Source organism: Mus caroli, unplaced genomic scaffold (assembly GCF_978045245.1).
Source record: "Mus caroli unplaced genomic scaffold, Mus_caroli_1 scaffold_14, whole genome shotgun sequence".
NCBI lineage: Eukaryota > Metazoa > Chordata > Mammalia > Rodentia > Muridae > Mus > Mus caroli.
In genome coordinates, this window is record NW_028227269.1 from 115329775 (window position 1) to 115357744 (window position 27970).

The window sequence follows — 27970 nt, forward strand, 5'->3', positions numbered from 1 at the left end:
TATATGCCCCAATACAGGGGAATGCCAGGGCCAAAAGAATGGGAATGGGTGGGTAGGGAAGTGGGGGGGGGGGTATGGGGGACTTTTGGGATAGCATTGGAAATGTAATTGAGGAAAATACGTAATAAAAAAATAAATTAAAAAAAAAAGATTAAAGGAGATGGGAGAGAACAGCCTTGCTGCTTCGAGCAACAGGAGGGCAAATGGAGGGCAAGGATCTTCACAGAATAGATTAGAACGAAACCCCAAAAGAACCTTTGACTTGCAGTCGTAACTGAATTACATCTAAAAATCTGAATCTGCATATGGATTGCCTACTGTGCCACAGGGAAAGCAAACATCAGAGAACAGTGCTGGGTGGTGAAGGACCTTTTAGCCAGGTCTCAGGCCCAGGGAGAAGCAAGTGGAGACACTTTCCGCAATCAGAGCAGCTGAGAAGACTGAGGAGAAGCAGCAGGGCTTTGGTGATTGAAGAAGTGAGGCTGGGCTTCCCAGCAGATGCTATCATAGGACCTCAGAGTCGCAGGGAAGTGGTCGTGTTATCCAATCAAGAAAAACGCTAGGTTTGAGAAGAGGAGTAGTCAGGGCTCAGCACATTTTTATGCTGCGCTGATTTTATGGTCTCTGTCGTTGTCATGCTGCAGCCGTAGTTAATGAATGAATGATGGCCATGGGAATGCTCCAGTAAAAGGTTATTTACAAAAATATTCTCTAGGCCAGACTTGCCTCCCGTCTGACCTCTGGCTAAGCCAGTTTGATTCGAAGCACAGTGAGTTTGAGGTGCCTCTGGGACATTCATCGAGATGTTGGACAGACTGAGATAATGGCTCCAAGGAAAGATGGGAAATAACTGCAAGAGTCTGCATTTTATATTTTATTTGTGGCAGAGAAGTTATTTCCAGGTAGACAAGGCTACTTACGATGGAAGAGCTGAGCTGAGTCGAAATTACCACATTGGAAAATGTGGGTAGTTTTAAAGTTTAATTATTTTAAAGTTATCACCATTATTTTGATCTGGTTCGAAAATAAAACCCCTCTGGTATATCTTGAACCTTGTTGCTGATGCTAATAGCTGGAATCTGTTAACCAGCAACCGTGGACATTTGTACATTTATTTTCTGGGTTCTTGCTGAAGGCTGAGGCCAGAGAGAATGCAGACTCACACTAAACACACAGCTGGAAAAAGGTAGGGGAGGGGGCAGAGCCTTGGTTAGGTCAGCTTTCTACAATAGGCCACTAAATTGTTATGAAAGGATCCATGTTTTCTATTTGTGTTAAAGGCATTCTGTCACATCTCTGGGTCCCTGTTCATGGAGCCTGTGGTTCTACCTGGGAGGATGGCACAGCCACACATTTCTGTCTTCTGTCTTTTTGTTGTTGTTGTTGTTGTTTTTAATATAACCAAATTTTTTATTAGATATTTTCTTCATTTACAATTCAAATGCTATCCCGAAAATCCCTTATACCCTCCCCCTGGCCTGCTCCCCATCCCTCCCACTCCCGCTTCCTGGCCCTGGAATTCCCCTATACTGGGGCATATAATCTTTGCAAGACCAAGGGCCTCTCCTCCCAGTGATGGCCCATTAGGAACACAGGGCCCCCAATGGAGGAGCTAGAGTTTCTTTTAGAGAAAGTACCCAAGGAACTGAAGGAGTCTGTAACCCTATAGGAGGAACAGCAATATGAACTAACCAGTCCCCCCTGAGCTTGTGTCTCTAGCTGCATATGTCTTCTGTCTTTTTATAAGCCTCCTTTTGCACTCAGATTCAGTGATTCCGTCTTCTAAGGTGCAAGCAGCATCACCTAAGGTTTTCACCACCTTTTATTATCTCCGCTTCTGCTGTGTAATGCAGCAAAGTCATTTATATAAAAACCAGTCAGCCAGCATGGTTATCTCCCACTGCATAGACTATTAGAAAGATGGGCAATTCATCAGATGATATATGATATAGACTGAAACCTAAGTGTTTATTAAATAACCACCAACATATAGAATTTCTAGCCAGCTAGATTCCTTTATCCTGTGCCTGCCAAGATATTTTTTGCAACATGCCTAACCATGGACATATTGAGTAGATGATGGAAATTGCATAGTGATGAGATCAGGGCAGAGCCCCATGACAGGTATTTATGCTCAGAAATGTGTTGGTGACTAAGCAGTACCCCTTCTCAGAGTAGCCACCTTCTGTGACCTTTGTAGTTTCTGATTGTGGTGTTTGTTTTTCACCTTTTTAGAAAATTCCTGGGAAGTTTAAGAAACTTTTCTCTGAACTTGAGAGTTTAACGGTAAGTAAAGGGGACTTATTCTTCAAATTAATTTTAGTGATGTCTCTTTCTGGGTTCAGGAACTGTACTTGATGATGTCAAAGCCTAAAATGATCACTTGCATCTAAAAGTACAGCTTTGAACTGGGCATGGTGATAGAATCCTAGAGCTTTGGGGAGATGAGGTTGGAAGGTTACAAGTTCCAGCCCAGCCTGGACTATGAAATTAGACCCTATCTTAAAAATAAATGATACAAACAGATGCTAATGTGAAAGGGAGAAATCTCATGGAGCCCCAGCTCTGGACAAAGATCAGACAGCTAAAGAATACCGAGAGTAGACAGTCTCCCCAAGGGGAGAGCCCCTCAATTGGTTGTCCAATGCCAAATGACCAGCCCTAAATCCATATGCATTTAAGGGACATTATACAGATAGAGCAGGTAAAATTTATATATTTATGAATGCACACATAATATATTTTATATACACATACATATATATTGAAGAAAAGGAGGCATGAATTTGAGAGAGAACAAGGGGACGGGTACAAGAAAAGGGTTAGAGGGAGAAAAGGAAAGAAATGATATAATTTCAAATATTTTTAAATTAAAGACAAGAATAAATGATAGAGGTAAGTAGGTATGTAGATAGATAAGAGAAAAACACAGTCAGACAGACAGATGATAAATATAAGTAAGGAATGAAGCAGGGTAGCCATTAATGCTGCCTCCTCTCCTTGTGAAACCCATATGATTTTTCACAGGCCATTTTCCAGTTCACAACATGACACTAATTGTTATAAATTTAGTGTGTAATTAGTGTGATATGCATTAATCTTTCCTCCTTCTGTTACTGTTTCTTAGGTTTTACATGGGAGATCTGTAACTTGTTTTTAGATTTCGGTACTGTCTTTGTGTTATAAAGGCAGTTTCTCTTTGCTCTGTACTTGACAAAAGACTTTGAGGTTACCTCATGGTAGAAATTATGCAGAGGAAACTGTACTTGAAGAACCTATTTGAGGAGAATGATAAGGCAATCAAAAGGTGTCTGTCTCCTTTTGGTGTCGCCTCCCATTATAATAAACCAATAACTTGGATTCCGTGTATTGCCTAGATTTCCTACCCTAATTAGTGGGTTTATTCTCCAAGGAAACCTTTATCCACTTCATTCTTAGGAAGAATCTATCTGCGTCAAATCATGTTCGAATTGTACAGCAGACATAGATTGAGAATTGCTTCTACGGTGCATTGATTTTTCTTTTTCTCTGTGATCTCCTTGGTTGGCAGGATCCTTCCCTAAACCACAAAGCTTACAGGGATGCGTTCAAAAAGATGAAGCCACCAAAAATCCCTTTCATGCCCTTACTGCTTAAAGGTAATGACTTCCCATCTGTTATGGTATGCGATGCCATCTTCTAGAAATGTTTCCTATCTAACTACAGCAGAAAAGTAGCAGGGCTCTCAATTAATATCTTATAGTAGCCTTAACCTTCATACTTCCATATTGTTATTCAAATGCCCAGTTGGCTTTTTTTTTTTTTAATGTCTGGAATGCTTACTTGTACTTGAGCAGTGTCAAAGCACTGTCGTCAGAAACTTGAGTGTTTAAATTGCTTTGCTTCTAAGCCCTGTATTATTTTCTTTAATACCATAAAACACTTAAGCAAGAACAAAGCTAGTGTAAAGAGCCCAGAGAGAAAGCAGTGTCTGCATCCCAAGTTTCAGAGATGTCAGCACACGGTGTACTGTGTGTGAGAGCTCCTGTCGTTCAACAGGATGTATGCATCAGAGGAAAATTGCTGCTCGAAAGTGTTCGTTCTGTCTCTGAGAAGTGGGACCTAGCTGGTGTTGACAGCCCAACCTCGACCACCGAGCTCTTTTCTGCCGAGCACACACAAGTCATATGACCTGTCAATTCCACTTGCTGACAGCTGAGTGATCTGTCAGCCAGCATCAGTGGGAGGGAAGTCTGTAGAATCTGGCCTGAACTCCTGACCTTCTGTGCTCCCCAGGGAAAGGGAATTGGGAGAATTTTCCTTGGCCACATTTTAATTGTTTCAAGAGGTTTTATAGAAACACACCTTCATCTGCCTCTCAGAGATACTGCATGCAGAATCAGGCCCCATTGACTGGCCTCATAAATGATTCTGGAAAGGAGTCGCTTTGCTGACTGGCCTGGCCATCATCCTCTGCTCCCCCATTTCTGTCCCAGTTAAGCTGCCACTCCCTCTTCTGCTGGTCCTGGAGGACTGTGATGTCTGTGCCTCTATGAACACAACATTAGTCTTCATCTTCTGTGAAGCTACAATTGCTGTGGAACAGGGAAACAGCATTTGGATAACTGTCTGAACTAAACCTCTAACTGTTAAAGCCTTTCTTCTCATGCAGCCTCTGCCCCTTTGTCATTTCCTCAGCTTTCTGTTCACCAGTCCCTTCTGTACTAAAGCTTCCTGCAGCCACACTAGCATTAGACACACATGTGCACACACACCATATATACTAACACATATATACCACATACACACACTCAGTCACACTTACACACTTACATAAACATACTCATACACTCACACTCACTTATACCCACTCACACACTCACAAACTCATAAACACACTCACGTACACTCAAACATACATACTCACACACCCGCACACTTACATACACCTACATACTCATTCACACATACATCCACATACACACTTACATATACATACATGCACATATACTCATATACACTCATATACTCATAAACACACACTCACGCACATGCACACACTCACACTCACATACATATACCTACACACTCACAAACATACACACACACACATATATATACACATATTTACTCATACACACTCACTCATAAACACACACTCATATACACATTCACTCACATACACACAGTCATACACATTCACTTACATACTAACATTTACACACACACTGAAAAACATGCTAACACACACCTATACACTCAGACACTCACACATACACACACATATACATACACTTACATGCACTCACACATTCACATAATAATAAACATACACTCACATATACATACACACACTCACACATTCACTTACACACTGACATTTACACACACACACACACACCTCAGTAGACCAACCATCCCACCTGCTGCCATCAGTTAGTCCTCAGCTTAAGGGGAGAGATTGAAGCAAGTAGGAAGACATGCAGGAAAGAATGTGGGGAACAGTTACAAGTTGCAGGGGCAGCTTGTGTGGCAGAAGCTCAGCAGGCCGACTCTAGCTGGAAGCAAGAGACCTAAGGGTTTTCATAGCCTGAGGTCCATGTCTGAAGGATCCACCCTCCCTGCAACTGATTCCTACGCTGTCACAACAGCATAAGTATGGCTTAGCTGTGACTGTCTCTTGAGCCCTAGTTTCTCTGTAGCCACCTTAGAAAGCCTTTGTGAGGACAAAATGGATTGATTCAGGTAAAACACTTGAAGATATGCCTGAAAATACCGTCACTGGACATCACTGTACTTGGGAGCTCAGAAGAGAGGACATACCAGCTGCTAAAAGGAGCCTGTGATTTGAAGTTCTCTGTGAGGCCAAGCTTCTAGGCTGTATTAATGGTGGCCAAGGGAGTGCAGAGTTTAGCTTGCTGTGTACAAAATGTAAAAGCTAACTGTGCCGACTACTCATTTTTGAAATCTTGCAATGAGGTTTTTAATTCAAAACCTTTAACGATAGTAAGAGATTGTGTAATTAATTATATAATTACAACCCCGTAAGTGGCAGTTTACAGAACTCTACCTAAAGGACAAAAAGCTCATGTCACTACATCAAGCCATACTGTATGCATGGCACACCTTGGGGGCAGTGTATCACAGGACATGTGGCCTTCTTGAAGGCTGTGGGGGCACAAGCTCAGAGTTTTATAGGCAGGTTTCCCCAGCACTTGTCTAAGCAGCTTTGACTATATCTGCGCTTCTGTTTCTGGTGGGTTTGGTCTGTTGTTGGTAACAGCAGGGATATTTACATGTCCTTTAAGCTGAATGGTTTGCACTGTGATCCTTGTCTGTGGGATCAGTGCTGAGGTTCCATTGTATACTGTCTCGTCCATTTTTGTATGCCAGGAGTTCTCAGAGCCTTAGACGCTGCGTAGTGTGTCTCATCTCCAATCTTTAACTCTGAGCTCTTTCCTACAAAAGGAGTTTCTTCTCAGCATCTTCAGCCACTTCTGTGGGCTGTGGGTAATGGTGGGTAAGACTCAGGCCCTCAACACTGAACTCAGGCTCAGCCACTGAACTGGACCCCAGTTCCTTAGTTACTTTAAATCTAGTGAGTCTCAAACCAAAGTTAACTTTCACTTTTTCCAAAGATCAACCTCATCCTTTATCCTGCTACCTTTCCTGTTCTAGCACATCAGCGATGCTGTCTGTCCACTGTTGCAGTAAATCTCTCCAACCTAATTATGCCCCGGCAATGCAATACAATTAATAATGATTACATGCTGTGCACCTAGATTGGGCAGATCTACCACTACACTACCATCTTCCACATCTATGAGACCCCTTAGAACTTGCAATTTCTCTAGGTCATGTGCTGCTGCTCCACATTTCTTCTACTCCTCCTCCTCCTCCTCCTCCTTCTTCTTCTCCTCCTTCTTCTTCTCCTCCTCCTCCTCTTCTTCTTCTTTCTCTTCTTTTCTTCTTCTTCCTCTTCCTCTTCTTCTCTTCCTCTTCCTCTTCTTCCTCTCTTCTTCTTCTTCTTCTTCTTCTTCTCCTTCTCCTTCTCCTTCTCCTTCTCCTCCTCCTCCTCTTCTTCTTCTTTCTCTTCTTTTCTTCTTCTTCTTCCTCTTCCTCTTCCTCTTCTTCTTCTTCCTCTTCCTCTTCTTCCTCTCTTCTTCTTCTTCTTCTTCTTCTTCTTCTTCTTCTTCTTCTTCTTCTTCTTCTCCTTCTCCTTCTCCTTCTCCTTCTCCTTCTCCTTCTCCTTCTTCTTCTCCTCCTCCTCCTCTTCTTCTTCTTCTTTCTCTTCTTTTCTTCTTCTTCTTCCTCTTCCTCTTCTTCCTCTTCCTCTTCTTCCTCTTCCTCTTCCTCTTCTTCCTCTCTTCTTCTTCTTCTTCTTCTTCTTCTTCCTTCTTCCTTCCTCCTTCTTCCTCCTTCTTCCTCCTTCTTCTTCTGCATCCTCTCCCTCTTCCATTTCCTCCTACTTCTCTCTCCCACCTTCTGCTCCACCTTCCCTTTTATCTACCCAATCATCAGTTCTCCTTTATTTTACAAATTAAGGTGGGAAGCAGGTTTACAGGAAATCACCTGAGTGCTGACTCTTTGTTTGCAGCCACTCACCAGAGAAGGGAATTAACATCAAATATAACTAGCCCCAGGGCTATCTACAACAGTCCACCAGTTAAATGGTGCCAACATCCTGCCCTTTTCCTTACTTCTGATGCACAGACTTTTTAATTTTTTCATGTTTTTAATGTAAACTTGAAAATCTGAATTTTAACTGTTTTGACTAAAGCAAGTCCCATTTGTATTAGCTGGCAGGGATTTTTTTTTAAAGCAAATATAACAAATATTAAGTCCCTGTTGCTTATGAATATTCATTTATTTTCTGCTCAGTATTTTGACCTAAAAACCTAATGGACCAGTTAAGTTACAAGCTAGCATTAGCTTCAGTCATGTAGGCTAAAACCAACTTTAAGTGCAAAATATTTAAGGAAGTCTGTTCTGCCCACTTAATTTTTATATCAGATGTTATACAGTTTTAGCTTCAAGTTGCCTTGTCAAATATGTGGCATAATTTCAAAATGCTTAAGCAAAAAACATGATAAATTGCATGGTTTCTAAACAACGCTGTTGTTTCATGATGTCTTCCTAATAGTACATTATCTTGTTTTTACCTTTCAGATGTAACATTTATTCATGAAGGAAATAAAACATTCTTGGATAATCTCGTCAATTTTGAAAAGCTGGTATGTAAATTTCATAATGTTTCCTTTCTTCTCTCTGTAAAGGGAAAACACACGTGTCTCTTCAGCTCTAGGAAGCAAACGGTCTGAGTATCTCTCCCTGTTGTACACAGAGTAACTCCCAGGGTCTCTTTGGGCATATGGAACAGTGCCATCACGATTCTGAGAATCTTATTCTTTTAAATAGCATTTCATTAGCTTAGCACCAGTGACTGTGTAAACACAGAACCTGGCATAAAAGCTGATGTCAGGAGTAGTTCCCACTTGTGAGAGTTCCGTTACTTCAAAAGCATCTCTTGATGCCCCAGTGTAAACCACTTCGAGACAGTGAGCAACAAAGCCCTCCCAGTAGACCTATTGTCTCCTAGTCCCCCAAGCTCAGATATGCACCTGAGATTTGTGGGTTCTACAAGTGAAGGGAAAGGCTGCCTCCTTATTGGTCTCTGATCCCGGACCTCCCTGCTGATTATATGAATTCCTGAGCAGCTTCTCCTAAGTCTCCCTTCTAGGACAGTCGCAGTCCTCAGTGAGTTCCTCAGACCTTCTGCTCTGTCCTTGAGCCAAAAAGAAGCTGCCTACAGAACTGAGTGGGACCAGGTGGGTGCCCCACAGCAGTGCTCCAGAGAGACATCTCAGGGACCAGAGGAAGGCACCTGTCTGACAGATGACCTTTAGTGTCACAGATGAAATGTTACATCGTGGTCAGAGGTGACCCCAGCCAGCACTCCCCTCTAGGAACCTGACCTTTGAGTGACCTTTTCAACGATGATAATGGGCTACATGAACTCTTTTGGGAGCCATCCAAGCTCCCTGTGAGACTCAAGTCAGGCTTCAGAGAAGGTCATTTGAGGCTGAGGCCCCTGACCATAGTCTGTATGGAATTATTTGAAGAGTAGCTCAGACTGAAGTCTCCAAATGATGTCTGGTGTCTGACACCTTAGCACTTACAACTCTGTTCTAGTCAGCCACAAGGCCTCCAGGACACAAGGGCTTAGACCCACAGGAAGAGTAGACCTAGCTCCCCCACAAGAACTCAGAGCCCAGCTTCCAGATTCTCTCCAAGACAGACATCCTCCAGCCGCTCTCTATAGCAGCCCTTAGCAACTCTGAATATGTTGGCTTCATGACTGGTTATTCTAGGAAGTCGAGATGCAGATGTGTTTTGTTCCCAAAACATTTCTCTCTGCCCTGGGTATCTCAGAATCAGAGCTCAGTTGTTTCCCATGCTATCGAGAAGCCAGCATGGTCAGAGGTGGGAATGTGAGCGACTGTCATCTTGCATTGCACTACTCTGTGATACCCCCAAGGATCCCAGTATACCTGTTAGCAACCAAAGACCTCAATCACTAGAGTTCTCAGTCTGAGCAAGTTCATCTCCAGTGTGTGGCATCTATAAACAATCACAGGGAACCTTTTGGTCACTATTTACTCTGCCTCCTGTTAATGAGTCTGTTTCATATCACCAGAAGACCTTTCAGGGCATGTGTGAGGATATGAGATATTCTGTGTCAGCTTGCATGGATCCCCTCTGATGCAGTGGGGACACAGGACAGACACTGTACTCCTTATAAAACTATCGCCTCTTACCAGCAGACAAGGAGTAGGCCTTTACCCTGAAGCAAACAGTGGCCTGGCTACTGTCTCTCCTCATCTAATGCCACACCAGTGAAAGAATGGAAAGAATTCTATCCAGGCTAAAATGGAGAGAGTGACAGGGAGCTTCAAGCACTCTCCACCCTCTTGTTCACATCCTCGTCTGTGGTCCTTAACTTTTTCCTCCAGCAATTCATCAGAGCCCAACAGAAGGGACTGACATAAGGTATAAATGCAGACTCCACTGTCTGTAAGAAAGTTTAAAAGCCCAGAGGCTGAGCATGAGTCTCTAATCCCAGCACTCAGATAGCTGAGGCAGGAGGATTGCCACAGGCTCAAGATCAGCCTGAGGTACATAGTGAGTTCCAGGACAGCCTAGGCTACAGTACAAGATACTACCTTAAACAAACAAAGTTAGCAGCTTCCTTGACCACCAGACAGCTACCAGTGGCACATCATTGTGTGCATGTGTGTGTCTGTGTGTATGTGTGTGCATGTGTGTGTGTTCATCTGTGTGTCTGTGTGTACATGTGTGTATGTCTGTGTGTGTGTGTGCGTGTGTTTAATGTGTGTGTGTACATGTGTGTATGTCTATGTGTCTGTGTGGGCATGTGTGTGTACATGTGTGTGTATCTGTGTGTACATGTGTGCCTATGTGTCTGTGTCCCTTGCTCTTTTGTTTTCCACATTATTCCCTTGAGAGAGGGTCTCTCACTGAACCTGGATCTAAGCTGACGGTCAGCCATCCCCAGCCATCTTCCTGTCCCTGCTCCCCAGTGCTGAGCTTACAGGGACACACAGCCATGGCAAACTTTTTATGTTGGTTCAGCCCTCAGACTCGCACTACAAATGCTCTTAGGCACCATACCATTCTCCCAGCCCTGGTATACCAATAAAGAGATGACAGTGTGGTAATGGTGGCCTGGTCCTTACAGCAACCAGCATTCCAAGCCCAGCACGCCTTGAGTTGACCTATCTATGCGGAAAACACAGAAGCAGTTAGGTTTTTCAGAAAGACAAAAATCAATTTTATATCATACTTGGGCCAGTGTTCCACTCAGGCATTGGAACATCCTCACAGAGACAGTATTCTCAGAAAATGTCACTCAGCGGAGGACGAGGTTTCACTGAAGCTCAAGCAGGATCATCTTTCACAGTAATGAACCAATGGGACCTAAGTGAATTAGCTTATGAGGAGCCAATTCCTCATGGTGGATGTTAATTTAAGCCAGTCAGCAGATAACTCAGGGTGTTATCTTTATCTGGCTGACACAGGCCAGCGCATTAAATCAGGACCACATGCAGATCAAAGTGCTCATTGAATGCAATAAGATTCGCATTGTTCCCTGGGCTAAGTTCCTTGCTGCCTCAGCAACTCTAAATGTTTCCACCTCAAACAATGAAATGTTGAAGGAGCAAAGGGGTCTCTCCCTTTCTTTTCATCCCCCAATATTATGAGCAGGATCTTTTACCGAGTCCGCCTCCCTCCCTGTCAGAAAACCCGGAGATGAGAATCAGGACTCAGATTTCAGGGCTGCGCACAGCATTGAGCCTTACCTCAGCTCCAGCCTTTCAGGAGCTGTACAAATGGCACAGGATAGGAATCAGCGTGACGCCAGAGACTGTAACAATGGAAAAATCTGTCCTGGGAATTGGGGTAGAATTTGGGGAAGGAAATGTAACAATGCATTCACACAGACGTGAGTCAGGTCCCATTTCCTTTGCAAATTCCGCCTGGAGTGCTGCCGTAATCATTACCCCTGCTGAGTCCTCTACTCTGGAGAAGCTTCGAATTAGCCCATCTGCAGTCAGGATAATTTAATCAGACTCTCAATTCACGTACTGCCTCTGTCTTTCCGTTGGACTGTAAGTGAGAAGATTTGAGCATTAGCGTTATTCTTTTAGTGATAATTTACTGACCGTTTGTCATCTGAGGATGCTTCAGTGTCTGGCCTGTGCAGACAGGCTATGATGATGGTGCTCGGAGGACCAGATAATGAATGTTAATCCTGGAATAATGGGATATCCGGGGTTTGATATGAAACAAAGTAAGGAGTTTCTGTCCTTCTCCAAGGGAATAGGACCAACTGTGACAAGGACATTTAGGGCGCCTTCTGGCAGCTGGAGGAGCTGTCCAGAGTGGAGGTTGGTTTCTTCCAAAACCATTATGGAGAAGTAAATGTAGCAGAGTGAGCTAAAGGCTGATTGTAGGGACACAGTGTGAGAGGTATGGACCCTGCTGCACCCAGGTCTGAGCGTGTAGGTCTGTCACCCCAGGTACTCAGGAGGCTGAGGCAGGAAGAGCACAAGTTCTAGGCCAACCTGGGCAAGCAGGTGGGGCACTCAATAGAAATTTTAAAAATGAAAAGGGTCTGGGGCTGTAGTGGCTTGGTGGGTGGTAGAACACTTCCTTGTCTAATATGCGTAAGACCTAAGCATGGTCTTCTCTCCCCCAAAAGATGCACATTTCAGATAACCTTTGTCTGGAGATCAGGAGGAGCTAAAGGAAAGTAACTAAAGTAGAAAACTAAAGCCAGTAAGGAAATGTGAGTTAGAAACAGAACAGTCCTTGGTCCTGTGAAGGCTCAGTGACCCAGTGTAGGGGAATGCCAGGGCAGGGAGGCAGGAGTGGGTGGGTGAGTGGTGGAACACCCTCATAGAAGCAGGGGGAGGGGGGACCAGGAAATGGGATAACATTTGAAATGTAAATAAAGAAAATATCCAATAATAATAATAATAATAATAATAATAATAATAATAAAAAGAAACAGAACAGCCTTTGTAAAATGCTGATGAATCCACTCTGCTTTCGTGAATACCTCACTTCCTGCTGTTGTTGGAGCCCTCGAGTCCACAGAACTATCCGGCCTCCACTCAGGACATGGAAGTGGCTCAGTTGGTAGAACTGCCAGCTGAGCACTCCAGAGTCCCTGGGTTTGATCCCTGCCTTGTAGAAACTGGGGCAGTGGCACAAATGTGAGCCTGTGCCCTGAGTGTGCACAGCCCTCTCGTGGTTCCTGATTAGGAGGAAGGCAAAAGTCCCAGAAATGACAGTAACCCAGAATGTGCTGTACTCTAGGAAGAAAGGTCTCAAAAAGACACCACCTCACCTGCAGAGGACACACAGGCAACATGTGGATGGGAAACTGGGGGCCCCAAAGATAGCATGCTCTCCTGTGGCTCAGAATACCTTGACTGTTCGGGAGGCACTCTTCTTGCAGTCACAAAGTCAATAGTCTTGAATAATTCACGCTGCATACAATCAATTAAAGTCATGTCCAGCTCCAAGTTGAGCTCTTTGCTTTATACCCAGAGGGATTAGACTATTACCCATCCCCGGCAGGTTCTGTGGCATCAGTAAGTGACCCTTCTGTTTCTGTGCTCCCCCTCTGTCTTCCAGCACATGATCGCAGACACTGTCCGAACCCTGAGACACTGCAGGACTAACCAGTTTGGTGAGTAGTTGGACTTGGGGCACCATGCGCAATGGCTTTGAAGTGATGTTGACTGTACCATTTAAGGAGTACTTGGTGGACCCAAACTTCGACAACTACTACCCAGCCCCTCAGATTTACTTCTGAGTTTAGCCCCTGCTTCTAGTTTCCTTGTTTGGATAGGAATACAGTTCCTTGGGTTCCTGAAATATCCTTCCACTGTGTCCTTCCTTTCAACTCAAAAGTTCCTATCTACAGCTGCCTGCCAGCTGAGAAAGTATGTTTTTCTTAGCAGTTCTGTAGAGTCCTCTCTGAGACGTACACAGGGATATTCTTCCCATTTTGAATCTCAGGTGTATCTACCCTGCCTTTAAATGGAGTTAGCATTTGCAGGAAGGGAGGAAATTCCCTTTACTGAGTTGCAGGAGCTTTCACCCAAACCACTGAAGTCCTGCCTTGATCCTAGTAGCTAGGCATCCTTAACCCTGTACATGCTGAGCCCAGAACCAAGGCTCAGAGAGGCTACTCACACAGCCTGTTGTCAAAGTGAATGTCCTGGCTTCCTTTCCCAGCCCATTGCTTTGCTCTGTGCTGACTGTATACATAGAAATAGTAATTAAGAGAGAGGGGAGAGGGAGAAGGGCTAGAGAGATATCTCCTTTGGAAGCTAAGAGTGCTTGCTGCACTTGTAAGAACCAGGGTTCAGTTCTCAGCAACCATGTGACAGCTCGCAGCCCTCCACGTCCAGGGGATTTGACACACCTTCTTATGTCTGAAGGCTCCTCCGTGCATACAGAGGACATACATACACTTAGGCTCACACATAGATACATGAAATAAAATAAATAAATAAAGTTCAATGATTACAAATCAAAGATGGGCAACCTGGTGTTAAGTAGAACTTAAGTAATACATCTCTGTTGCACTTAAAAAAAAAATACAATGTATATAGAGAATCAGAGCCTCTCCTACCAAAGAAAGTACTCCTAACTGTTTGGTATGCATTCTTTAAATGCTTTTTTGATAGTGCTCTGCCCATAGCTATCTATAATATCCAATTAGGGGCTGAACCTCCTATATGTGTTATAAAGTAGACAATGAGAATTACAAAATACAGAACCTGATACTCTAAATATTCATTTTATTTAATACCACTTGGTATGTTCTTATGTAAATTTCCATTGAGTCCTCAAGTACAATGCAGTCATCATAGAAAGGGTGATACTGTTGCCACAAAGGATCCTTCAGATGTGTTATTGACAAGTATTCGGCCATATTTCTCTCATCGGCCTTTGCTTCCAAAGAGATCACCAGATATTCAGCTAATTCTAAAGCCACCATTCTGATCCATCAATGGTCTATTCCCAGTATGGGGAGGTGGGTCCTACTGGCTTGGCTTGAACCTACCACTCACCAGAAAGACTGCACAGCCCAAAACAAAAGAGAAACTTAGCTGTCCACGGTGTATATTAACTTGGATTGTAACTAAATTATCTGCCTTGCTTTTAACCATTTCTTTCGATGAGCCTCATTAGCCAACGTCAATGTGTGGGATAAAAGAAGAAAATGTCACTCAAAACAGTTATGTCCTATGAAGTGCTACACAAGGGTCGGCTGCGATTGCCAGGACTGTTCATCATGATGTCTTTCGAATGCTTGCAAATGACAAACTTATCTGTATAGCCAGCTAGTATTTACCAAACTAAAAGCACTTTTATAATGTCTTCCAGAAAAGTATTCTAGAACAATAGTCTATCAGTCATGGTTAAAATTCTGAGCTCCCAGTGTTTACTGCTGAGACCAGGAAGTCCAAGAGTTACACAGATGTCCCTTGAATTATTTTTCTTGTTAAATATGTTCTTCATAGAAGAGGGAGAAACTGCTTTTCCCAGAAATGCCGCTGGGCCCACTTCCTGTAAGACTCTGTGAACCCAGTCCTTATGAAAGCTGTCCCTAGCATGGCATGACCGTAGTCTCAGCTCACTAACGTCTCTCTTGTGGCCTTTGGCTTTTTATCTTCTTGGATTGCCTTATCCTCCTGGGTACACTGTGTAGCCCATGTGCATACTTAGAGAAACTGCTTTTTCTACACCCATTCCTTAGAATCTATTCTATGGTCTATGTTCCTTCTTTTTCCTCTAAATAATTAGGACACAGAAGTGTACTAGATCGAAAATAAAAATAAACAGATGAGTAAATGATTTAGTAAGCTATTGTGCTCAGAGGCTAATGTCTCACAATCTCAAGCTGATGGAATACATCAAACCAGGGCATGGGAACTTTGGCTCAGGAACCATCGGAGCCTGGTTTCGAATCCTGGCTCTGACATTTACTTATGTGACTTCGGAGTTTCCTCATCTGTAAAGGGATAACAGTGTGGCTTCTAAATAGTCTATCCAGTAACTATGAGTCAGCCTGCATGGTCTGAGCTACAGTTGTTTATCTTGAGACAAGGGAGAGCCGTTCTAGAGCTAACGTACTCTAAACCATCATTACTGCATTTAAGAGTAACACCTCTGCTCCTGTGACACTCATTGTCCATTTTCCCTCTGAAAAAATAGGAAGTGACGTGTCTCCAAAGGAGCAGCAAGAGCTGAAGTCCTATGTCAACCACCTGTATGTCATTGACAGCCAGCAAGCCCTGTTCGAGCTCTCTCACAGGCTGGAGCCTCGAGCCTGAGCTGTGCCAATGCATCTGCCCTGCATCTGCAACTCTTAGAGCAAGCAAAGGCCTCCATTCAGCATGTTGCTTCCTGTAAGAAAAGAGGTTGCTGAGTTTTATCAGCATACCATGAGACAAGTGCAGAAAAGCCAGCCAAAGCACGCTCAGGAAGTGATGTCAGCCACCAGAGGCGGGAGAGCTCCCCTCACTGCTGTCAGGGACAAGACAGGAGTCAGAGCATCCTTGGAACAGGATCTTCCTTATGATGACGATTTCATTCATTCCAGTCCAAGTTTCAGCTTATGAGGTGCCAGCATTAGGAGGTGATTGTTCGTATAGCAGGAAGGACTGTCACTCTGCCTGGTCACCTTACTGCTGATTGGCTGTCTGCTCACCTTACTGCCGATTGGCTGTTAAGAGACTGGAACACCTGTGGACAGCAAGGGCAACTCCAGATGTTCCAGGAAGAGGAGAGGCCTCTGTTACTATAAACTTAACATCACCCTGGAGGGCATGTCCTTCTGTACAAATAAGAAATGCGCGGCACACACTTCTTTGCATCCACAATCATTTACCAATGTATATGCAGATGGACTAGTTTCTGTACCACTGATGTACTTCTGTAAGCAAGGTAGACTGAGTTTCTCATCCAATAAGGAGCTTGGCATTGTTCAGTTTCTATGAACTGTCTTTACATATATTGTTGTTGTTGCTGAGTGCAATTTTCAGAAAAACACAGGGCCTGGATTGTGAGCACTCAGTGTTAGCTTACTGGGGTGACAGAATTTCCAGTGTCTGCATTCTGGTATCTGATGGAGCCTTGGTGTCTGACATTACTCCTCCAAGTTCCCTGCCTACAGGATGCAGAACATCAACCCATGAGGGAGGGTGAGTGAAGCCAAGTATATGAAGCTTAACAGTTAGCCTGCTAGACTCAGTAATTGAAAAATATCCAGAGATGCCTAAAGTCTTACTTACTTGGGGAGTCAGAGCCCCATAGTCTACTTCCCAAGCAAAGCCAGAGTCTCTCTGCAATTTGCCTTTTACCTTCCTATTCTTTGTTTTTATAAATTGGGCCTCATATACCAAATAAGACCTCTTGGAATTCTCAAGGACTGGTTTGAGGATCTCCCTGAATCTTCAAATGAGCAAAAAGCTTGTGGTTTAAAAAAAAAAAAAATGCCTGCTCTCCCATGATCTAGATACTAGTTCCTGTATCTACACTAGTTCCCTGTGTGCAAGTCCCCATCTGAGTATTTGGTCTGTGCATTTACAATCTTGAGTATGGGTATGTTGTTCACACCCTTGGGAGTTGGTTGGGGGTGGAGGTCGGGGAGGGGAGCTGTGTCCACACAGACCTGCTTCCTACTCTCTTTGCCGCCTGGTCCATTCTCATTACCAAGGTCTGAGCTATGCCTGTTGCCACCTGATTTCCTGAGAGCTGTGCTGTTCCCTGGTCTTGGGACCAGTGAGCTTGAAACACTGCTAGAAGGAACCATAGGGGAAAATCTTGGTAGAGCTTTCAGAGAGATTGCATCTGACCTAGCACGTAAAATTTCAGCCCTAGAAACTTAACAGGGGGTTTATAGAAACACCCCCAACTGAGGGTGATTCACTCAGAAAATGTTTTACAGGTCTGAGGGCCAGTGCATGAGACCAGAGCTACAGAACCAGGGAGAACAGGCTGTCCTGACGTGTGGACAAGCACAACCTCCGAGGATAGATAGCACACACTTATAGCACAAACATGAATGTCTTCCCTCCAAGCTGGCAACTGGGACTGGGCTAGTGTATCATAGCAGGCCATTTTGACATTGTCTGTGTTCTGCGTGTATTGACGTTAGCTCCACATTGCTTCAAGCAGAGCTTTACTTTGAGAGCTCATTGTAGATGGAGATCCGTTTCAGTAGAACACTGTCTAGGCTCCAGCCCAGCTGGGCTACACAGGCCCCACCTGCATCATGCCTGACACACTTAGAGAATCCTGCAGGACATGAATGGGAGAATCGCCCTAGAGAGCTATGGGGCAAGGCTGCCTTTCCCTCCAAAGCAAAAGTCAGATGGGATTGTTTGCCCATCCTGTCTCCAGAACATCTAAAAATCTCTAAATCCTTCTCAACTTTAACACCTGTTTCTAGGGATTTCTCAGGCAGCAGATTGAGGAACTTCAGAAGCTTCGCAGAGTCTTAAATCTAAAATTAAAGAAAAGTTCAGAATGGTCAGACCCTGTTTCCACAGGAAGCTCTTCCTTAGGAAGCCACGCCCTGTCTAGGTACCCACAGGAGTCAGCACTCCCAGGCATGGGATGACCCAGTTCCTTCTCCATAGCCTCCAAGGCATTCCCAGACCCAGTGCTACTGTGTTGGAAGAGTAGACCAGAAGATGTCTAAGGTTCCTTCCAGTTCTCCTTTGGATTCTTGTGATTTCATGAATCTCCATTCCCTCCCTAGATCTTGTATAATTGGCATCTTCTTGGCCTCTTTCTGTTGACAGCACAGCCCTCAAGGGGTCCTGTGCCTCTTTGGATTCTGTCCCTGCAAAGTGAGCTCCTACCGGAGTCAGAACACAAGTCCATCTAGGAAAAGTCACAAACTTTCTGAACACCTCAAAGGATTCGCACACACATTTGCAGATGCTCCACAGCCTCCACGTGTCAACTTGCCGACAGGTTACCGTAGCACATGGTGTAACTCGCAGTCTACCTTTTTAGTGTCTTTAATAGCATTGAGAATAGATTCCTTTTCCTGCTCCAATATCTACAAGCAAGCAGTGTAACTCATACCTTGAATTTAGAGGCATGAAAATAAAGTCCCACCCCTCCTAGTTTGTAAGGAGGTATTTCATAGACGGACAGTCTTCTGCGTGAGGAAGTGGGAGTATGGATATGTGGCTGCTTGTGTAGACCTCTCATCCTGGAGCTCGTGTGGCTGCCTAAGTGTCAGCTCTGTGGCTTTGTTACAGACTACACATGCATTGCAAAGCCTGAACCAAATGACACAACCCACAAAAGCTTATCAGAATTGGGCAAAATCATTAAGTTTAGAAGACAAGGGCCACTATAGCTGTCCAGCAAAGAATTTCTTCTCAACTTCAAAGACATGTCCTTGAAATTTCAGCCCACTCAGTAATGAGTGGGCCAGTTTTGCTCTAGAGAGAACACATTTTGAAAATTGCCAAAAAGTCAGAAGAAATGTACTACTGTATAAAGCAAAGCTGTATATACTGAGCATTTTTAGCAGAGTAATATTTATTTGCATAGCCTATTTATTGTATTTGTATTACACTGTTATTAAATACCAGGATGAAATCAATGACCAGAAGCAAGAACTCTTGCCTTTGGATGTCTCATTGCTTAGGACCGCCGTGATGCTGTCAGCTTGGGATAACAATTAGAAGATAGAAAGCCCACAGTCGGGGCGTCTACCTAACTTCTCAGGGACTACACCTCGTAGTTTTCCACCATTATAAGCGCTGGTAAATATGAAACATTTGTTGAGTTACCAGACTGCCGTTGACAGTGTTTGATTTCTCATAGTTCATGCTTTCTGCCTCTGTGTACATGACTGTGCTGTGTATTTATCAAAGTAGGAAGCAATAATTTATATGTAAAAATGGCCAAGCAATATAAGGTTAAAACTTACATAAGTAACCATTACCTTATCTTGTATTTTCAAGTGTTTTTTAAATCTGCTTTTCCAAATATAAGACTATGTTAAAGATACCGCTCATGCCTAGACTCTTCTGTCCTGTGCCACAGTGGTGTCCATGGGCCTATGGCCGATGTTCCAGTGCCATCAGGTACTCTGTCTGGAACTCAGGTTTTCTCACTGGAAAAGCTACATATAGATGAAGAGCTACAGGAACCCAGTCATCTACCCTGCTGCCCTAAACCCTGCAGACCACCTGTTGGAACTCACACCAGAGCTCAACCCCAGCCTTGGAGAATCCCGCAACTACAGCCATCACCCCAGTCTTGACCAGACCTGGGAATGAGGAACAGTGCAAGGCCTAGAGATTCCTGTGCAAGGATGGAGGCGCTGAGTGGGTGGAGCTTCAATAAGCTCTTATGGTGTTCAGGGAAGGTAGGGTGGCTTCCTGTGCCAGCACTGATAGACTGCCAGTGCTTTGTCTGCACCTCTCCCACCTAGACTCAGTGTCCCTCTTGTCAAATTCACACTTGCCCGTAGCATGTGGCATCCCCTCCCCCATAGGAGTATTATTATGTGTTAAACTCTGTAATGGCCAGGTATCTTGTTGCATAAGTAAAAGGACTGACCCATGCAGCCTGTTGCAAGCTCTGCAGGGGACCTGTGCCACTGTGTTGCTGCAGATGAAAACGTCACCAAGCTTGCATCTTGGAGTGAAGGCAAAGATGGAGCCAAGCTCCAACTTGGGAACACCTAAAGCCAAATGTGAAGCATTGGGGTTAGAAGCCACTGAGGTTCGTCAGTGGCCTGTACTCGGCAGAATTTATCCCAAACTGACTAATACAGTCTCCTAGGACACTTGTCAGTGAACTTCACTCTGCCTCCAACACTAGCAGGCTTTGTGACAGCCTTCACCTAAACCCTGCAGACCACATGCTGTGTCTGTACGATGCCCTTGCCATCCTGTGGGAGAAAGGTAAGAGGATGCGAAGATCATGGCCAGGAATTAGCCCTTCTGTCCTTCTGTACCCGGGGGTGGGGGTTGGGGGGGAGGGGAATGGGAGGAATGTACAGGGACAGTGTTCTACGATGGCAGCTGGGAGCAGAGAGGGTGCTCTCTACACTACTTCCTGTCTTAGCGGTGGTCTCATTGTCAACTCATCCTTGGGGGTTTTCCGCACAAGGTTTTTCCAGAACCGGGAGCTATGTGGGAAACAGGAGTGGGCAGTCCTGAGCTCCAGATTTGTGAGGGAATAGAAGAGAGGGCGGCACCGGGTGGAAAGGTCCCTACCTGCTTTCCTCTGGTTTCAGTTTGAAAGAAGAACTGGGCTTCTGAGTCAGAACCCTGTGCTCTTTTAATACAACAAACTTCAAAATGAATTTTGTGGTCCTGGTCCCAGCAACCTACTGCAGGATGGACTACAGGGCATCGGTCTCATTATTTGGTCTCATTTTTTGAGGTCTTTAAGAATCACAATATACAGTGTCTACTTCCCTTCAAAAGTCACTTGAAACAATTGAGACTTAGACAGTTTCAGGGTTGCTAAGGTTCCTGAAGTAAGGCACCCCTGTTACTGGAGTCAGCTGGAATTTCTCTTACCCAAACAGAGCAAGCAGCTGTCTTCCCAGTGCACAAGAAAGATGCACCTGATATGACAGTGCACAGTCAGGGTCAAGGACTCTAATATGAGGCCTCTGAGGAACATGCTTAAAGCCCTGTATCAACAGGGCTTGGAGCTTACTACTTGGTTTGGTCTCTCTAATGGCTTAGGAGGAACAGGGGCTACTTCAGTTCCTAATTACCCACCCCTCTTCTTGGTCCTGAGCCCTCCATGAGTCAGTTAGGATTTCCTAAGGTGAGATTTGTGAGCACAGGGTCACTGTGCCTTCTCCACAGCAGTCCCAGAGCAAGCTCTGAGGCCACTTCCTGAGCCCATTGCTCTTATCCATCTGGGCTAGCTTTCTACCTTCTCTCTCATTGTGCTTGCATAACAGGGTTAAAATGCCCCCACTGCCCCTCACTGCCCTCCATGGCCTTCCAAAGCCCCCCCCACACCCCCCACCCCACCCCACCCCACCCCCGCTCTCCAGGGAAGGGAACGTTTCAAACTCCCTGATGCCTAACCACACCTTTATCACTCACTATCTCCTGCTATTGCCTCACCAAATGTCAGATGTTGGTGGGCCTGGGAATTCTTCCCTGGAAAGAGAACCAGGTTCTGCTGTGGGGTTTCCCAGCATCTTGGGAGTCTCCATCATGAAGTAGGTAATAGGAATGTCCAGCACTCCAGGCTGGCCTTTCTCCTAAAAGATTCTGAGAGGCAACCCCAACTTTGGAGGCCGCCCTGCCTGACATCATGCCCATGAGAAGTTCTGAGCTGCTAGATCCTTCTACTCATGTGCACCTGCAGGGTCTAAGGTGTCAGCAGGGCTGGAGTCTAATTTCTATCCAGAACCTTTGGAGAAAATCCCTGGAGTCGTCATCACCTTCTTCAGAGTCCTGATGAACCATGATCACATAACACACAGTGACAGCGCAACTGAAGTCTCAAGCACAGTCACTGGCAGGAAAGACTGGTGCCATGGCAACATCGTTGCTAAGCCCTACAGCAACAGTGACTCCCACATGCCTCAGAGCTCTTAAACCAGGGGTGGTGAGGTGTGCCACCATCCTTTCAAGCCCAGTTTGCAGAAATTAACTTGACCTCTGACATCCCTTGTTTGCTGTTTGGGTAAGAGAAATTCAAGCTGCTGTTAGTAACAGGGTGCCTCACTTCAGGATCCTTTGCAAGCCCAAATCCGTAAGACCCTCACTTCTTCCAAGTAACTTTTGAAAGGAAGTAGACAGACTGCTTATGATGGTTCCCAATGATCTCAGAAAATGGGACCCAATACTGTGCTCGCTGCCCTGAAGTCTGTTCTACAGCTAGATCACTGGGTTTGCTCAACTTCCACCAGACTCTTCTTTATCGCCACTGGCCATCTTGAGTTCAATCCTCACTTAAAAGTCATCTCAGTAACTCTCCCTCTGGTTCTTCTTCTCAACTACATTCTCTACAGTAATGTCCACACTACCTTCATACACCCAACATCGCCCTTTCCAAAAACGGAACCTCATCTCGTTTCTTTCCAGACCCGCCTCTTCAGTGACACTTTGTAGATGGCAAAACTGAGCCTCACCTGCAGAGCCTTTCTGTCCCCTGAGCACCTCTCCCAAATCAGACAGGCACACACCCCAGGAGACCAAAAATCTTGGTGCCCTCTAAAACATATTCTACATGTAAAGGTAATGTGATTCTTGCTATTTAAAATGCCAATTGTCTTAGGGTTTCTATTGCTCTGACAAAATACCATGACCAAAAGCAGCTTGAGGAAGAAAGGGTTTATGTTCAGTAGCATCCCTGGAAGTCAGGGCAAGAACTCAAGGCATGAACCTGGAGATAGGAACTGATACACAGTCCATGGAGAGATGCCTCTTACTGCTTGTTTCTTATTGTTTACTCCTGTTCTCACATAGTACCCAGGCCCACCAGTGGTACCACCCACAGTAATGTGTGCACCACCCTCCCACCCTCCTACATTAAACATCAATGAAGAAAATGCACCATGGGCTTGCCCACAGGTCAGTTTGGTGGAGGCATTTTCTCAATTGAGATTCCTTCTTCCAAAATGACTCTAAATTATGCCAAACTGACATAAAACTAGCCAGTATGCCTATGGGAAAAAAAGACAAGACAAAACAAAAAAAAAAACAGGCACCAAATGTTTGTTGAATAAGTAAATATATTTGAATATACATACTAGCCAAAGGTACTAAACTGTGGTGTGTGTGTATCTGTGTGTCTGTGTGTGTGAAGGATCATGAGTCGTGAGATCAACTAGTTTTGAACACAGTACAGGCCATAGAAGAAATCTGCACTGGGAGTCATTAAGAGTCCTTGTTGTTCATGGTTTTAAGCTGATGCAGACCTAGGCTTGCCTCTGTAGGTTGGTTTTGGGGGCGGGGGGGGGGGGTGTTTTTGTGGCTTGACTGCTCTAAGAAATAACTGATTGTACTCCTTTGTGTTCAGTTGGCCTGTGCCTGGCCTCTGAAGGAGCAGGAAGGGAAAAGGGAGGAGGCTGGAAAGGAAAGCCTCGCCCCTTCCTGCCCTGTGCCCAGTGCTGATTCAGCACTCTTGTGAGGGGCGTAGTCTGCAATAAAATACACAAAAGAGCCCTAGGAACCAGCACACCAACACACCAGGGCCTGCTTCCTTAATACAGGGAGGGCATGATATAGCAGAGAGAGGAGCAGTCCACAAAACAAGACTAAGTCTGCAGTATAAACTTTCCTCAGTGAGACTGGGACCCAAAGAAAATGAGTGTCCCCAGTGCTGAGTTCTTATTAGAGGCAATTGCTTGTAAAGATGCCATGCCATCATTAAAGCATGTTTACAGGGAATAGAAGGTCCTGCTTAACAGAGCAGCAGGGAGAGCAGAGATGAGGACGTGCAGATAGAAAAAGATATAGGACATAAATTCACACAATAAGCACACAGCAGGACATGCTCAGTGTCCTTGCATGGGGCGTGGTCCTCGGGAATGTCCTACCACCATTGAATGTACACTGTTGGGGCCAAGTCCAGGATTGTTCTTGTCCCTATTCCTGGGTGTGCATGTGAATGTGTGTGTGTGTGTGTGTGTGTGTGTGTGTGTGTGTGTATTCTCAGGGCTAACCTTTTGGTGTTGAATAACTCGTTGGTGTGCTTTCTCTTGGGGAATATGTTTCTTCTGCTCTCGGCATTCCTTAGTTGTCTGCAGACCTTGTATAGGGCTGAGCCCCTTGGGTCTCCTCATTCACCACATTACATACATGTTATTGTTTGTGTTCAGCTCGTGTTCAGGTGATCAAGATGGTGAGACTCCGTGGTCTAGCTTCTGACATTCCTAGGAAACACAATCTCACAGAAAACTCCCTGATCCTCTGCCCCTTATAATCTTTCTGTTCCCTCTTCTGCAATGATTCCTGAGCCTTAGGTGTGGGAGTTGTTTTATAGCTGTAGATATCCATTGAGACTGGGCTGCACACTCTATATTTTGATTGGTTGTGGTTTTCTGTAACGTCTTCATCTGTTGCAAAGAGAAGTTTCCTTGAGGAGAGGTGAGAACTATATTCCTCTGTGTCTATAAGGAAAAACAGTTACAATGTATTTAGGGAATATTTAATAAAGTAGCGATTGTAGGTTCAAGACCCATGATGTCACTAGCCCTGGGAAGTTGGCTGGGTTTCCATCAGTAGGCATGGCTTTCCTCTTGTTGGTCAGGTCCTTTTTTTTTATTTTTGCTTCTTGAATGTTACAAGTTTTGTTGTTGATGATGATGATAATGATGATGATGTTTTGGGTTGGTTGGTTTGTTTTCTTTTTTTTTTTTAAATTACTATTTTTTTTTAAGATTTATTTATTTATTATATATAAGTACACTGTAGCTGTCTTCAGACACCCCAGAAGAGGGCGCCAGATCTCGTTGTGGATGGTTGTGAGCCACCATGTGGTTGCTGGGATTTGAACTCTGGACCTTCGGAAGAGCAGTCGGGTGCTCTTACCCACTGAGCCATCTCACCAGCCCAGTTTGTTTGTTTTCAAGACATAATTTCTCTGTGTATTCCTGGAAGTCCTGATACTCACTATGTAGACCAGGGTAGCTCAAACTTTAGATCCTTTCAGCTCTGCCTTCCAAGCACTGAGATTACGGGCATGTGCAATGTAGCCTAAGCTCAAACTCATTTTTACCTGACGATAAGGTTAAGTCCTTGGTCCCCCTTCCACCACCTTCAGAGTCTGGGGTTGAAGATCCAGTTTGAGAAAGTTCTTGTCCACAATGTATTTATTTACTGAGGCACCGGATACTCATTTGCTGGTAACATGCTCTTTGCCCCAAGAATAACTAAGACATTTGCGACATCTGGTGGACGTATAGTGGTCCTGCGCATAATTTACGTGAGAAATTGTGTTCACAGAGGGCCTGGTTAAATCAAATGACACAAGGGGGCGCTGTTCTAGCTACAAAGCCTGTGTCAGCTCTGCAGCTGTACTGGGAGGTTACTCTGCCTTTGTTTTTCTTTTTTTCATTCCTTTTTCTTTTCTCTTCTTTCTTGCCTTTTCTTTCTCTCTTTCTCTTTCTTTCTTTCTTTTTTTTTTCAGTGCAACACACTTTTTCTTTCTTAAACACATGTGTCTAAGAGTAAGAGGCCTAATTGGAAAGGGTCGCCTTGGAGCTGTCAGCAAGGAGGATGGGTCAGGTCAGGCTTCAGCATTCTCCTAGCCCACCACTCACCCTCTGGAGGAATGAAGACGCCTGCCTGGCTCCCTAGAGCTGCATCTGCCCTGCAGCCTGCCAAAACCTCACTTCTGGTTGCTTCCTGACTCTAGCTACACCCTATGGAGACACATATAGTCATCCTGGCTGGGCAGCATTGACTTACAGGCTAAACTCAGGGCTCCACCCATGAGCTACACAATGTCCTATCTCTGTGGAGCACTGAATGTCACAGGGGTGGCCTTCCCCTGTCTGCATTCTGCGCCTCTTCACTGAAGCGACTCTTCTTGATTGCCATCCAGTCCCTGGATGTTCATCGTGGACCCTTGGCGTGTTCTGGTCTCCCCCTCAGGAGAGACCCTCCTTACAGCCAAGCAGCTCATCCCCAGCCAAGTGAGCACATCTGAAATAGGCAGCCTCCTCCGGACATCAACCTGTCTCCATGCACCCAAAAAAAAAAAAAAAAAAAAAATGATAGGAGCTCATGTGATTATTGGAAGAGCCATGGTAACTGTCACAGATTTGGGTAAAAGACACAGTTTTCTACGTGTGAGGACCCTATAAGGGAGCATAATGATGACCTGCCTTAACTGGGGTCAAAAGCTGGTGGACCTGTTGGAGTGCCATGGGAGCTCTCTCAGACTCTTCCCAGCATCCTGGTGTCTCTCTATCCCTGGAACTAGCGGCCAGCACACTCCTGAACACAAATTGTAATGGTGAATGGAGTAGGGTTTCCACAGATACACCTGAAGCTAGGGCACCATTAGCCCATCCTTCCTTAAGGCTTGGGAACAGAGTTCTCAGAAGAGATCAGATGAGGCTCAGCTGTGTAGTCTCATGGGCTAGGATGCAAAGAATTCATCCCCTGCTCTACCCTGCCAGAGCAGCAAGGACCAAAAGCACAAAAATTACATCGGGGAAGGCTTTCTTACCTTCCTCCTCCCCTTGACTTGACAGCAGATCTAGAGGAGAGAAACCCTCAACTCCCATCATTCAGGCTACTGTGCAAGGCCAAAGTTTGCCCTTCCAGATCGGTTGTTCTGTGATGTGGGTGGAGTTTGTGACCACTCTCATCTCTTCTCTCTTCTCCCCTCTCCTCCCCTCCCTTCCTCTCCCCTTCTCTCCATTCTTCTCTCCTCCCCTACCTCCCCCTCCTCCCCATCTCTTCTTTCAGAGGCAAGGTTTCTCTGTGTAGCCTTAACTGTCCTGGAACTCACTTTGTAGACTAAGCTGGCCTTAAACTCCAAGATCTACATGTCTATGCCTCCCTAGTCCTGGGATTAAAGCCATGGGCTACCATGCCCAGCTGTGGCCACACTTTTCAACAAGGCCACTGTCCAAATGCTACCCAGCCCCCAGGGCTAGAAAAACCTCCATTTTCTATTGTGCACAAAGACCACTAAGGGTCCAAGACAAAGCACAAATAGGGTCTTGAAGTCAAGAGATAGATGGGGATGAGCAGGCATTTGAGAGCAGTAGACAGTAGGTGTGGAGCTGTCCCTTCTCTGCCTGGCCATACCTGGCCACTTTGAACAATCCTTCTATTTTGGAGATACTAGATGTCTTAGTTAGGGTTTTATTGCTGTGAAGAGACACCATGACCAAGTCAACTCTTAGAAAGGCAAACACTTAATTGGGGGCTGGCTTATACTTTCAGAGGTTTAGTCCATTATTATCATGGTAGGAGTCACGGCAGCATCCAGACAGACATGGTGCTGGAGAATGAGCTGAGAGTTCTACAAACAGGAGGAGTCTATCTTCCACAGGCTGTGAGGAAGAGACTCTCTTCCACACAAGGCAGAGCCTGAGCATAGGAGGAGGCCTCAAAGCCCACCTACATGGTGACATACTTCCTCCAACAAGGCCACACCTCCCTGTGAGCCAAGCATGCAAACACATGAGTCTATGGGAGCCATACCTATTCCAACCACCACATCGGAATTGTTTAGATCTGAGGTCTAATTGTTGTGGGACCAGCCACATGGGACAGACAAACAGGAAACAAGGCATCCTACCAAGTGACAAATGGTGGACTCTGTAGCCAGGTATAGTGGGTCATACCTGTAATCCTGGAACTTGTAGGGCAGAGGAAGGATTGCTGCTAGTTCAAGAGAGCCTGTGCTGCAC

General features: G+C 45.0%; 1 protein-coding gene across 1 annotated transcript in view; it reads left to right on the forward strand.

Annotated features, from left to right (window-relative positions):
- Rapgef5 (Rap guanine nucleotide exchange factor 5) overlaps positions 1 to 18687 on the forward strand; it is a 239294-nt gene extending 220607 nt beyond the window's left edge. The window contains exons 22-26 of the mRNA XM_085830724.1: positions 2236 to 2286; positions 3551 to 3638; positions 8149 to 8213; positions 13204 to 13258; positions 15799 to 18687. Coding sequence (XP_085686850.1) covers positions 2236 to 2286; positions 3551 to 3638; positions 8149 to 8213; positions 13204 to 13258; positions 15799 to 15917 — 378 coding nt within the window. The 3' untranslated portion in view covers positions 15918 to 18687. The remainder of the gene's footprint in view (positions 1 to 2235; positions 2287 to 3550; positions 3639 to 8148; positions 8214 to 13203; positions 13259 to 15798) is intronic.
- Positions 18688 to 27970: the final 9283 nt, after the last annotated feature.